This window comes from Cervus elaphus, chromosome 13 (genome assembly GCF_910594005.1).
Source record: "Cervus elaphus chromosome 13, mCerEla1.1, whole genome shotgun sequence".
Lineage (NCBI taxonomy): Eukaryota > Metazoa > Chordata > Mammalia > Artiodactyla > Cervidae > Cervus > Cervus elaphus.
Window position 1 is genome coordinate 36,336,141 of NC_057827.1, and position 13,202 is coordinate 36,349,342.

The 13,202-nt window shown below is 45.7% G+C and overlaps 1 protein-coding gene and 1 long non-coding RNA gene across 4 annotated transcripts; one reads left to right on the forward strand and one right to left on the reverse strand.

Annotated features, from left to right (window-relative positions):
* Window positions 1-2,013: 2,013 nt before the first annotated feature.
* On the reverse strand, window positions 2,014-6,883 carry LOC122706863. Of its 3 annotated transcripts, XR_006344480.1 has the most exons (4): window positions 6,828-6,883; window positions 6,301-6,665; window positions 5,922-6,043; window positions 2,014-2,615 (listed from the first exon to the last, which is right to left on the reverse strand). It is a non-coding gene; the product is annotated as an uncharacterized LOC122706863 (long non-coding RNA). The 3 variants fall into 3 exon arrangements; XR_006344482.1 differs by lacking the exons at window positions 6,301-6,665; window positions 6,828-6,883 and adding an exon at window positions 6,727-6,777; XR_006344481.1 differs by lacking the exon at window positions 6,828-6,883 and having other exon boundaries at window positions 6,301-6,726.
* Window positions 6,884-6,920: 37 nt separating this feature from the next.
* Window positions 6,921-8,091, forward strand: IMP3 (IMP U3 small nucleolar ribonucleoprotein 3). The gene has a single exon (XM_043922390.1). It carries the CDS (start codon window positions 6,999-7,001, stop codon window positions 7,551-7,553), a length of 555 nt encoding a protein of 184 aa, XP_043778325.1. The 5' UTR covers window positions 6,921-6,998; the 3' UTR covers window positions 7,554-8,091.
* Window positions 8,092-13,202: the final 5,111 nt, after the last annotated feature.

Here is a 13,202-nt window from a genome sequence, read left to right on the forward strand (position 1 = left end):
TTATTAACTCACTTAATAAAATCGATGGGATTTCTACTCACCCTACTAGTTGCTGTTCAACTAGTTGTGTCCAACTCTTTGTGACCCCATGGATTGCAGCATGCCAGGCTTCCCTGTCCTTCACTGTCTCCCAGCATTTGCTCAAACTCATGTCCATTGAGTTGATGAAGCCACCCAACCATCTCATCCTCTGTCACTCCCTTCTCCTCCTGCCCTCAATCTTTCCCAGCATCAGGGTCTTTTCCAATGAGTTGGCTCTTCGGATCAGGTGGCCAAAGCATTGGAGCTTCAGTATCAGTCCTTCCAGTGAATATTCAGGGTTAATTTCCTATAGGATTGACTGGTTTTATCTCCTCACTGTCCAAGGGACTCTCAAGAATCTTCTCCAACACCACAGTTTGAAAGTATCAGTTCTTCGGCACTCAGCCTAACCCCTAGTCTAACCCTACCCTTCAGAGGGAGCCCCAGTCACCACCCTGATGGTCTTTAGTTGGTTCCCAAATGCTTCAGTCACATATTTATAATTTTATTTATTTATTTTGGTTGTGCTAGGTCTTTGTTGGTGCACGTAGGCTTTCTCTGGTTGCAGCTAGTGGGGCTACTCTCTAGTTGTGGTGCACAAGCTTCTAGAGTGGTCGCAGTGGCCTCTCTTGTGGAGTACCTAGAGCACAGGCTTAACAGCTGTGGCACACGGGCTTAGTTGCTCCATGGCATGTGGGATCTTCCCAGATTAGGGATCAAACCCATAACTCCTGCATTGGCAGGTGGGTTCTTTACCACTGAGCCACCAGGGAAGCCCAAGTCACATATTTATACACATTTACACCTTGGATTTATTTCCGTATCTGTTGAGGGAGGTGGTAGTTTCTGTCTCACAGTAGCCACCCTATTTTCAGGTTCTTGAGGAAAACTCATTCTTAAGCTTCACCGAGATTTCCAGAACCTATATCTTATATTCCCAACTCTCTTCAAACCTATGGGTAACAGGACCCAGAGTTACCACTCTCAGGCAACTGCACTAACCTTTGTGGTTTCCCCACACCCTGCCCATTACTTTGGGAAATTTTTTTATTAAATTATCCTCGTGTTATTCTAATTGGAGTGTGTTCTTTCTTTCCTGCTGCGACCCTGACTCAGACACAGGAAACAGCACCCGTCCCCCATCCCAGCTTTCCTCCTTTAGGAAAGGAATCAGTAAGGGAGAACAATGGCCAGTGGTTTCCAGGCTGATTCTGCTGGTGGCTAGCATGGTAGACACACTGGACTTTTACTACAGAAATGCATTCAAGAGATGATGAAGGCCTGAGGTAATGGTCTGGGGAGAAGTAGATTTGGGATTTTATGGGGGTAGAACAGACTGGAATGACAACCAACAAGATGTCGATATTGAGGGAAGAGTCAATCCACATCTTTAAAAAATAGATTCTTGACTTCACTCCCCCGCCCCGCCGCACCCCACCTCTGGTGTTTTTTTTTTTTTTTTTGGCTGCATCAGGTCTTACTTGTGGCATGCAGGATCTTTGTTAAGGCATGTTATGGGCTCCAGAGCGCAAGGGCTCTGAAGTTGCTGCTTACGGCCTTAGTTGCCCCGGGCACGTAAGATCTTAGTTCCCTGACCAGGGATCAAATTCATGCCCCCTGCATTGCAAGGCAGATTCTTAACTACTGGACCATCTAGCAAGTCCCTTATCTGCTCACCTTTGCAGCAAAGTCCTCAAAACAGCCATCTCTAACAGCTGTTTGCAACATTTTTCCTCCCTTTCTCTTCTTAAACCCCTCTAGCCATTCTTTCAATCTCACACTCCACTGAAACTCTTCTTGTCAGTCATCAATGACCTAATGGTTATTCTCAGCCCTTCTCTTGTACTTAGGCTCTCTGTAGCATTTGACCAGGTTGATCACTCCTTCCCCCTGGATACACTTTCTTCGTTTGCACTGGCCAGCCATACTCTCCTGGTTTCCCTTCTACCACACTGGTTCATCCACTTCTCTCCAATAATTCTGTTGTTTATTTTTGGGAGGGGGAGAAAATAATTTTTATTTTACATCTTTTTTACAAATACATCGAAGAAGAATGCAATGCTGCCAGCACTGGATGCAATCCTGGGCCACAGGTCTGCACACTCCTTTGCAACTGATCCTGTAACAGCAGAACCCTTCATCTTGCCTTTACTGTTTACTATGTGCTCAGTTGCTCAGTCGTGTCAGACTATTTGTGACCACATGAACTGTAGCCCGCCAAGCTCCTCTGTCCGTACACGGACAGGATACTGGAGTGGAATGCCATTTCCTCCTCCAGGGATTGTTTACTCTGACCCCTGCATTATCTTCAAAATAAAGAAACACACCATCTTTTCTCCAGTATAAGTTTCATTGTCAAATTACCATCACTGGATGTACGTTCTTTCTCAGCTCTGATTTGCCTTTCTTGATTGTGGCCATCACCATGTCACCCACACCAGCAGCAGGAAGTCTGTTCAGTCATTCATTGATTGCCTTCACAGAGATGATATACAGATTTTTGGCTCCTGTGTGGTCAGCACAGTTGATCATGGCTCCAACCGGAAGACCCAAGGATATCCAGAATTTCACACCTCACTTCGACTTCTTGAATGCTGGAAAGGGACAAAAAGTCAATAATTCTTGACACCAGAGTGCCTACTAGTAGCGTGGTCCTCTTGTCTTTTTCTATTTTCACTTATTTGACAATTTCACCCAGACTCATGGCTTCAAACACCATCTTTCTGCCAATAATATCCCAAATTTTAAATCTTCAGCTCAGGACTTTTTCTGGGCTGATACCAAACTGAGGGAACCCCCTGGTGGTCCAGTGGTTAGGACTTGATGCTTCCACTACAGGGGGCATAAGTTCTATCCCTGGTTGGGGAACTAAGATCCTACATGCCTCGAGGTTTGGCAAAAAACAAAAATAAAAAATAAAACACCAGACTTACATGTCGTTCTCCTTGCCATCTCCCTTTGCATGTCTAGTAGACATCTCCAACCCAACATGTCCAAAGCTGAATTTCTAATCTTGCCGCCCAAATCTGTTGTTTGGCAATCTCCCCCATCTCAGGCAGTAAGTACTTTCTGCCACTTGCTTAGGTCCAAAACTGGAGCGTTGACCTTTTGACCTTTGCCCTTTCTCCTTATTCTGGAACTCCTCTCTCACTGGCATCTCACAACTGCTTTCCTGGTCCCAGCTACCACCCTTCTCACCTACATCACCGTAATTTCCTAATGGCCTCTATGTTTCCACGTCTGCCTCCTGACAGTCTGTTCTCAACACAGCAGTCAGAGTGGTTCTTTTAAAACATAAGTTAGATGTCAGTTCTCAGTTCAAAACCCTCCAGTGTCCTCATCTCACTCAACCTAAAAACCAAAGACCTTAAGAGAGCCTGTGGAGCCTCTGTTATCTGAGCCCCCTTTCCTCACCTACTGGCCCACTCTGCTCTAGCCAAGATGGCTTTGTTATTCCTCTTCTGAGATGCCAGGCACATTTCTATCTTAAGGCATTTGCACTCACTCATTTCCTCTTCTTGAAATGCTCTTCCTCTAGATATCCACATGGCTAACCCACCACGAAATATTACCTTCTCAGTAAGACCTACCTTGACATGCCCTGTTTAAAATTACAGCCCATCCTCACCCCAAGCTCTGTCTGGCTCAATTTTGTTTCATGACACTTATCAGCTGCTAACAAATATAATTTACTTATTTATTATGTTTATTGTCTGGGGAGAAGGGAGTTAACCGAGTCCTCCCACACACACCAAACAAAGGCTGAAGATGGAAGGGAGTGGGGCTGGGGGAATATGAAGGGTGGGGATGAAGTGCAAACTGGGAAAAGATATTTGCACACCATAGATAACTGGTTAGGGATTACTATCCAGAATATACAAATCACACCGTCAAACAAAGTAGAAAAAAAGCAAACAATCTGTATGTTTCCTATTGCAGCTGCAACAAATTACCACAAACTTAGTGGCTCACAACAACACAGATTTATTCTTTCACTGTGTTCGAGACCAGAAAACCAAACTGGATCTCACTGGGCTCAAATCAAGGTGTCAGCAAGGGCCATGTTCCTCCTGAAGGCTCTAGGTAAAAAAAACCATTTCTTTGCTTTTTCCCACTTCTAAAGGTTGCCCACACTCCTCTGCTCCTGGCTCCCAATCATCCTCAAAGTCAGAAATCACACCTGAGACTTCTGCATGCATCATCATATATCCCTGACTCTTCTGCCTCCCTCTTCACTTCTAAGGACATTTGTGATTAATGAGACTCAGTTAATCCAGGACAATGTCACTGTCTCAAGATCCTTAATTTAATCACATCCGCAAGATCTCTTTTCTCATATAAGGTAACATCACAGGCTCTGGGTGGACATCTTGGGGGGTGGGGGGGTCACTATTCTACCTACCCCACAAACCAACAGAAAAATACACAAAGAGGCATTCCACAGAGGAAGAAACATATATGAAACCTTTATTCATCAGGAAATGCAAATTAAAATCACAGTGAAATACCATCACACACTCATCAGATTCACAAATATTTAAAAAGTCTACCAACCAAGCACTGTCAAGAATGAGGAGCAAAGGAAACTCTCATGTAGTGACAAAGGAATATAGATTGGTACAGCCACTTTGGAAAACAATTTGACAATAGCTAGTAAAGCTGAGCCGGAGAAGGCAACGGCACCCCTCTCCAGCACTCTTGCCTGGAAAATCCCATGGACGGAGGAGCCTGGTAGGCTGCAGTCCATGGGGTCGCAAAGAGTCGGATAGGACTGAGCGACTTCACTCTCACTTTTCACTTTCATACATTGGAGAAGGAAATGGCAGCCCACTCCAGTGTTCTTGCCTGGAGAATCCCAGGGACGGCGGAGCCTGGTGGGCTGCCGTCTATGGGGTTGCACAGAGTCGGACACGACTGAAGCGACTTAGCAGCAGCAGCAGTAAAGCTGAGCATGCACTTTACATGTTCATGTATCCTTTACAACTCAGTAATTCAACTTCAAGATGTATACTAGAAGCTACTGCATAGGTACAACAGGAAACCTACAGGAACATAGCACTGCTAAAAAATAGTCACTCAAAAAAAAAAAAAATCCAACAGGAGATGGATTAATAAATTGGATAGAACCAAACAATGGTTTTTCTAGTAGTCATATATGGATGTGAGAGTTGGACCATAAAGAAGGCTGAGCTCTGAAGAATTGATGCTTTCCAACTGTGATGTTGGAGAAGACTCTTGAGAGTCCCTTGGACTGCAAGGAGATCCAACCAGTCCATCCTAAAGGAAATCAACCCTGAATATTAATTGGAAGGACTGATGCTGAAGTTGAAGCTCCAATACTTTGGCCACCTGACTCAAAGAGCCGACTCATCAGGAAAGATGCTGATACTAAGAAAGATTGAAGGCTGGAGGAGAAGGGAACAACAGAGGATGAGATGACTGGATGGCATCATCAACTCAATGGACATGAGTTTAAGCAAACTCAAGGAGATAGTGAAGGACAGGGAAGCCTGGAGTGCTGCAGTCTGTGGGGTCGCAAAGAGTCGAACACAACTGAGCAAGTGAATAACAACAAAACAATGGAATATAATGCAGCAGTTTTTTAAAAAGCAACTGCAGCTATATATAAAAAATTCCATATGTGATATCATCTAAGCAACACTTCTCAAATATCATGCATGCAAATTACCTGGGGATCTGGTTAAATGCAGATTTTGATTCTGTAAGTTCAGAATGGGGTCTGAAACTCTGCATTTTCAACAGCTCTGCTGATCCATGGGCTATGCTTCAAGTAAGAAAATTCTCAATATACTTAGGGATGCATAAAATGATAGAACTCTTTTTCTTTTTAAATAAAAGGCAAAGATAAACACTAAATTCAGGACAACAGATATCTTTACCTCTGACTGGGACAGTGGTTGAATAGGTCCTGGTGATGCTTTCTTAAACTGGCTGTTGGGTCCACAAGTATTCTTTGTATCTCACATGTTACGTATAGTATCGCCCATATCAAATATTGTATCTTTAAAAAAACAATGAAAAGCGTACAAAAAATTATAGGCAAAGAAGCTAGGTGGCGTCATAGTCTTGGGTAAATAAAGAAGTTAGTCCTGTAGAGCTACACTAAACTAAAACAGATATAATTTGCAGGAAAAGTGTTGTCTGTTCACTAAATACTCCAGAAATCCAACCTGCCAGGCTAATTCTTTTCAGCCCGGATTAAAGAGTAAGGATTTGTACTATCCAAGTTTTTCAAATTTAGTGGATTTTATGAATCACCTGGCATTCTTGTTAACAATACAGATTTCCAAGTGACTCCAGTGTAGATCCTGATTCTGGGCGTGCAGGAAGTAGCCTGGGAATCAGTACTGAATTCAAGCCCCAATTGGTAGGGTGAAAAAGCTTCGCCCGCCTCGTAATGGACTTGCGGTTAGTAGGCTGTGGGGATACTCGATCAGCCCCTGTCGGCTCCGAGAAGCCCCCACTCGGTGGGAGGGCAGCACCCTACCCCCCCCCCCCACCGCCCCCCTCCACAGTTAGCACAGTAAATCCATATTAGCGCGGCGGTCACCCCTCTTTCCCGGAGCTATCCTCTTTGGCTCTTCTGGAAGAGGCTCTCCAGAGAGGCCCTGAATGACAGAAACCTAAACAAGAGGAAATAATTACGGCACTAGGTAATTAATTCTCAGCAACTTAAAACCTCACAGACTCGCCTCGGAGGCCGCCTCTCCCACCCCCGGCCTCTCCGGGCGTTTCTTCCCTCCGCCTCCCTCAGAGAACGCGGAGAAGAAACGCGAGATACGAACACGGGGCGTGGCCTCATCCTGACCAATGGAAATGGGAGGCCTGGCCCTGAGTCTTCCCTTCATTGGCGCAGGGTCCCCAAGGCGGCCGGGTCTAGCCGTACTGAGGCGGAAGTCGCGCGACAGCCGGAATGCGCGCCGAGCCTCCGGACCGGCAGCGTTTGAGCCGCCATCATGGTGCGGAAGCTTAAGTTTCACGAGCAGAAGCTGCTGAAGCAGGTGGACTTCCTGAACTGGGAGGTCACAGATCACAACCTGCATGAGCTACGCGTGTTGCGGCGTTATCGGCTGCAGCGGCGCGAGGACTATACGCGCTACAACCAGCTGAGCCGTGCTGTGCGCGAGCTGGCCCGGCGCCTGCGCGATCTGCCGGAGCGTGACCCGTTTCGCGTGCGCTCCTCGGCCGCGCTGCTGGATAAGCTGTATGCGCTCGGCCTAGTGCCCACGCGGGGATCGCTGGAGCTCTGCGATTTCGTCACGGCCTCGTCCTTTTGCCGCCGCCGCCTGCCCACCGTGCTGCTTAAGCTGCGCATGGCTCAGCACCTCCAGGCCGCCGTGGCATTCGTGGAGCAGGGCCACGTGCGCGTGGGCCCCGACGTGGTCACAGACCCCGCCTTCCTTGTCACGCGAAGCATGGAGGACTTTGTCACCTGGGTTGACTCGTCCAAGATCAAGCGGCACGTGCTGGAGTACAATGAGGAGCGTGACGACTTCGATTTGGACGCCTAGCGGATCTCCCCTCACCAAGACTGCATTTTATAGATGGGGAAGCTGAGACACGAGCTTGAGATTCTCTGAAGGCGCGTCTCCGCAAGAGTGTATCAGCCAGTCGTCGGTTCTTAAGAACTTGCCTCCTCAGCTACAGGCCACGCGCGGAGCCAAAGGGTACGCCCTTTTCCACGAAATTTTCTTAGCCCTCGGACAATTGGTAATTCAGTGACTGCCGTAAGAAACAATGGGAAGCGGTTTTGTGCTGCACTGGGGAATTGTTATGTTCTTGTACCTGAAACATTGCGGTGTGAATGCAGGGACTTGGGATGGGGGAGGGCCTACCCTCGCCCCCAGCTTTCCTTTCATTTCCTTGTAACAGGAAGTGTGGTTTAATTTAACTCGGATCCTTGCTCTTGTTCGTGATTAAACTGTATATAGATGTCGTAGAGGTTGGTCTCAAGTTCTCATAAAATGGATGAGATTTTAGTGGTCAGAGTTCTTTCTCGTTTAAAGGAATGCTCTCCTAATGCCAATAAATGACCTACCTGCTTTTTAAGTGCAGATTTTTGTCTGGGTTTGTCACATAGGGTCGCATCTATAGGTCTCCCTGAATTCAGGAACCCACAGAAGAATAGTGATGGCAGTGAGCTGCCTGTGGGTGAGACCTGCCCTGGGTTCCACGTGTGGAGGCTGCAGGATGTTGTACAGGGCTGGGCAGATTTGTCAGTTTACTGATCCCTTCCTCAGAATGAGTGTTTTGGCAGAACTCTTCCCCACAGGACTTCCTGTTACTATTCCAGCCTCAGGAAATACCATATTAAAGGGCTGAAGTGTTTGCTTGCCTAAGGAAATAATCACCCTGTAGCTTGTCCATCTAGTGGTTAGACATAGCCCAGGAGGATCTTGGAAAATTCTTAGGAATGGAGCTCTCAGGAGGCCCCAGGGCTGCCTGCCCAGAGCAGCGGCTCCACAGCTACTATCCATCACAGCCTGCCATCACTACCTGCCCAGCCTTTAATTTAGAGAAAGGTTAATTGCCCAATTAGAGTGGGTTTTATTGAGGGACACAAAGGATGAATTGGGAGTCAGGGAGCCTAGCCTGATGACAATTGAAGAACATGAAGGGAGAGGATCTGTTCTAATGCTGCCGGCTCACTGGAAGGAAGACTACTTCTTTTACTCAGTACCACTACAAGGAAAATAATAGAATGCCAAGACCACTGGGTTGCTTTTACCTGTACCATCTCCATTTCCCCAGGTGTAAGGCAACATTTGGTGAAGAAACAAGAGAAGGTGACACTGGAGATGACAATAATAGCAGATGCTTCTACTGTATGTCAGACAATTAGTGCATTATGTATCTTAATCCATTTAATCCAACAATTCAATGATGTGGGGAGCCCAGTTATCTACTTTTCAAATAAGGGAACTGAGGCAGAGATGGGTCAAACTACCCCAGATTGTATATAGCCAATTAAGTGGTGGAGCTGGAATGCTTCTAAAGAGTCATGCGGGACTTCCCTGGCAAGCCAGTGGTTAAGACTCTGTGCTTCCAATGCAGGGGGCGCTGGTTTGATCCCTGGTCGGGAACAAGGATGTCCCATGGCACAGGGCATGTCCAAACAACAAAAAAAGTGCAAACATTGTCACAGCCAGCCCTTGGGAAACATCAGGGTTTAGAGAGAGTTCCTGAACCTGAGTTTCCAAGCCAGCAGAGAAGCAGCAGCTCTAGACAACATGGTTGGTCCCCAACAGGGTGTAAACGTTTGAATTGAACAAGGAGCACGCATTGAGTTGCCAAGGTTTGACTAACATTCATTGAGGTCCTGTCTGTGTTAAGCTGCCATTTCTTTTCCTAACAACCCTTACAGGTAGGTGGTGGTATTTACACATTTTCAGTTTGGCAAACAAATTTGGGAGAACTTGTCCAAAGCTGGGGTTCAGGTCTAGGCTCATGCAGCTCCAAAGACTGTATTCTTCTCAGTGCCATTCATTTAAGAGAAGAAGAAGAAAGAATCCCACTCCTCCAATGTGGTGGCTGAGCAGAATCTCTTGCCCATTTGAGGAGTGTCCTCAGGGATCTTAGAATTAAGGATCTTATGGGGGAGAGTTTGGTGGTTCTAGAAAGTGGAAACTGCCTGCAGCCCTCCAACTCTCACTAGACCCCACAGGGCAAGGCAGACTGGTCCCTTTGGTGTAGTTGAATCCTGCCCTTAGCACTCAAGCAGATACAACTTCAAAGTTCTCATGAAGGAAACTTGGTTTAGAAAGTTAGGAGTAAAATTCAAGATTCTTTAGAAAAGCTATTTCTTCTCTCTTCGGAGGGAAAGAGTGGAAAGAAATAACTTACCAGAACCTGTAACCAGAAACTTTGGGCTTAAAAAACAAACAAACAAAAAAACCCCTGCAAGACAAGTGATTCAGAAGGCCACCAGGTCTGTGCCCAACTAGCTGTGTAATGATTATTTTACTTGGCCTCTATGTGCCTCCATTTTCCTTGTCACAAATATGGTAATATAGAGTGGGGGGAAAGAATGGGAAATTATTATTTAATGGGTCCAGAGTTTCTGATTGAGGCAATGAAAAAAAAATGGGAAATAGATAGTGGTAATGGTTGTACAACATTGCAAATATAATACCACTGAATTGTACACTTAAAAATGGCTAAAATGAAAAAAAAATGGCTAAAATGACAAATTTTGTTATACACACACACACACCTGGAGAAGGAAATGGCAACCCACTCCAGTATTCTTGCCTGGGAAATCCCATGGACAGAGGAGCCTGGTGGGCTACAGTCCATAGGATCATAAAGAGTCAGACACAACTTAGTGACTAAACCACCACCATATACATACCACAGTTTATAAAAATGAAAAGGGAGATGGGTAATAATAGTACTGACATTTAAAACTATAGAGAGGAATAAATGGCTTAATTCCTATAAAGCCCTGACAGAAGTTACTGGCATGTGAGCTGAGCTCCCATCCTTTTTCCCCAGGTCACAGAAGTACAGGGAGATAAACATATTACACAAAAAAAAGCCTAATGGATTAAAAATTGTGCCCCTGGAGAAGGAAATGGCAACCCACTCCAGTATTCTTTCTTGGAGAATTCCATGGACAGAGGAGCCTGGAGGGCTACAGTCTGTGAAGTGGCAAGAGTCAGACAACTTAGTGACTAAGCAACAAGTTTATGACTTGCCAGGCAACAAACGGATGCACCCAAAGGAGCAACATCCCCAAACAGACTCAACAACAGCTACAATATAAATTTTCTTATCTGTGACTTCTAGTTTGACAGAATGGCTCCAGGTTAAACTTGTAAAAAGTTTAATTTTTCATGTTCTCTCTGCTGCCTTTGATTAGTCCTTACCTCTCTTCCCACTTACTTGCCTATATTTGGTGGGGCTTTGAAACATGTCTTTCTTAATACAATGACTCGGAGAAATTTCCAATGTAGTTCTTTCTTTTTGGAAAGAATAACATCTCACTGGTACATCAGGTCATTTTATCATCATATGGCTCTATTTTCCTGAGTCTCTCCAACTGACTGCTACTGCACCCTATGGCAACAGCGCCACAATCCAAACCTCTGGAAACTGACCAAGAATTTCGAATCAAGCATTCTAAGGAGGAAACTGAAACTTATAGAAAATATAATGGGCATTCTGTCTCTGATCTCAACCATAGAGAAGTAGAGAAGATTCTGTGGTAATTCAGTTCAGTTCAGTCACTCAGTCGTATCCGACTCTTTGTGACCCCATGAACCGCAGCACGCCAGGCCTCCCTGTCCATCGCCAACTCCCGGAGCTCACTCAAACTTATGTCCATCGAGTCAGTGATGCCATCCAACCATCTCATCCTCTGTCGTCCCCTTCTCCTCCTGCCCTCAATCTTTCCAAGCATCACGGTCTTTTCAAGTGAGTCAGCTCTTCGCATCAGGTGGCCAAAATATTGGAGTTTCAGCTTCAACATCAGTCCTTCCAATGAACACCCAGGAATGATCTCCTTTAGGTTAGACTGGTTGGATCTCCTTGCAGTCCAAGGGACTCTCAAGAGTCTTCTCCAATGCCACAGTTCAAAAGCATCAATTCTTCGGCGCTCAGCTTTCTTTACAGTTCAACTCTCACATCCATACATGACCACTGGAAAAACCATAGCCTTGACTAGACGGACCTTTGTTGGCAAAGTAATGTCTCTGCTTTTAAATATGCTATCCAGGTTGGTCATAACTTTCCTACCAAGGAGTAAGCATCTTTTAATTTCATGGCTGCAATCAACATCTGCAGTGATTTTGGACCCCCAAAAAATAAAATCTGGCACTGTTTCCACTGTTTCCCCATCTATTTCCCATTTAATCACAAATAAGCGTCCTCCCACCTCAGAGCCTTGTTTGCTCATCTGTGAAATGAAGATAATGTGATGATATCACAAAGCCCTCTAATGAGCTTGTGTGCCCAGATGGACTCTTGGGCAGGCCTTACTCTCAAGGGATGTCCAAGAGACTCTGGCTGGATCTGAAGAGTCAAAACGATAGGATTGGGACTTCCCTGGCAGCCCGGTGGTTAAGGCTTATGAGCTTCCAAACCAGGGGCTGTGAGTTCGATCCCTGGTTGGGAAATTAAGATCCCACATAAACTGTGGCGTAGCCAAAAAAAAAAAAAATTATAGAACCAAGCTGACCTGGGAACGTTGTGGATAAAAGCAGGTCCCAGGCTGCCATTCCACCTGAGGCCTTTGCACGTGATTTCGCACATGAGCTATGTCAAGGTAAAAATGTCTCTGACCACAGTAGTCAAGAGCAGCTGAGGGTTTGGGGGCTGTAGAAGCCAGAGGAGTAGCAACAAAAGGAAAGAAGAGCCCAGGCCTCAGTCTGTAAGTACTTAGGTCAGAGCTTTTGGCACTGCCCAGTTCTGTGCCTGCTTAGTCACATGCACATCTGGTCTGAGGAATTTTTTTTTAATTTATTTATTTTTAACCAAAGGATAATTGCTTCACATTATTGTGTTGGTTTGGTCTGGCCAATTTCTGTATCAGTTATCTATTGCCTCAATAACGGTGTATAACAAACCCAACCCGAAACTCAAGAGTTAAAAACAGTAGGCATTTATTTAGCTCATGAATTTGCAGGTCACCTGGCACTTCAGATCTTTGCTGGGCTCACTTAGATTTTGTGATTGAATGTGTATCGGATTAATGACTCTGCTGACTTTGACTATGCTGTCTCTTAAGTCTGGGGATAGGCTGGCTGGTTGTCAGCTGGTCTAGGATGCCTTGGCTGTGAAAACTGGCAACTTGGCTGAGATGCATTTGTCTCATTCCCCAGCAGCAGCAGTTAACTTGCATGGTATTTTAATATTAGTCTCAAGTTGCCTGTGGCTAGTGTGACTGCCCAAGAGTGTGGCTCAGGCATGATGGAAAATTAGCTGTGTCACCACCATGAGACCTAGGATGAGGCCTTGCATACAGTAGATGCTTAATAACTGCTTCAAATTTAGCCTGTTTGTAGTGACCAGCTGGGCTGGGTCAAGGTGAGGCAAAGGAGGGACTTCCCTAGTGGTCTAGTGAGCTCCCAATGCAGGGAACACAGGTTTGATCCCTGTTCGGGGAACTAAGATTCTGCATGCCTCACAACTCAGCCTTAAATGTGGGCTTCCCATGTGGC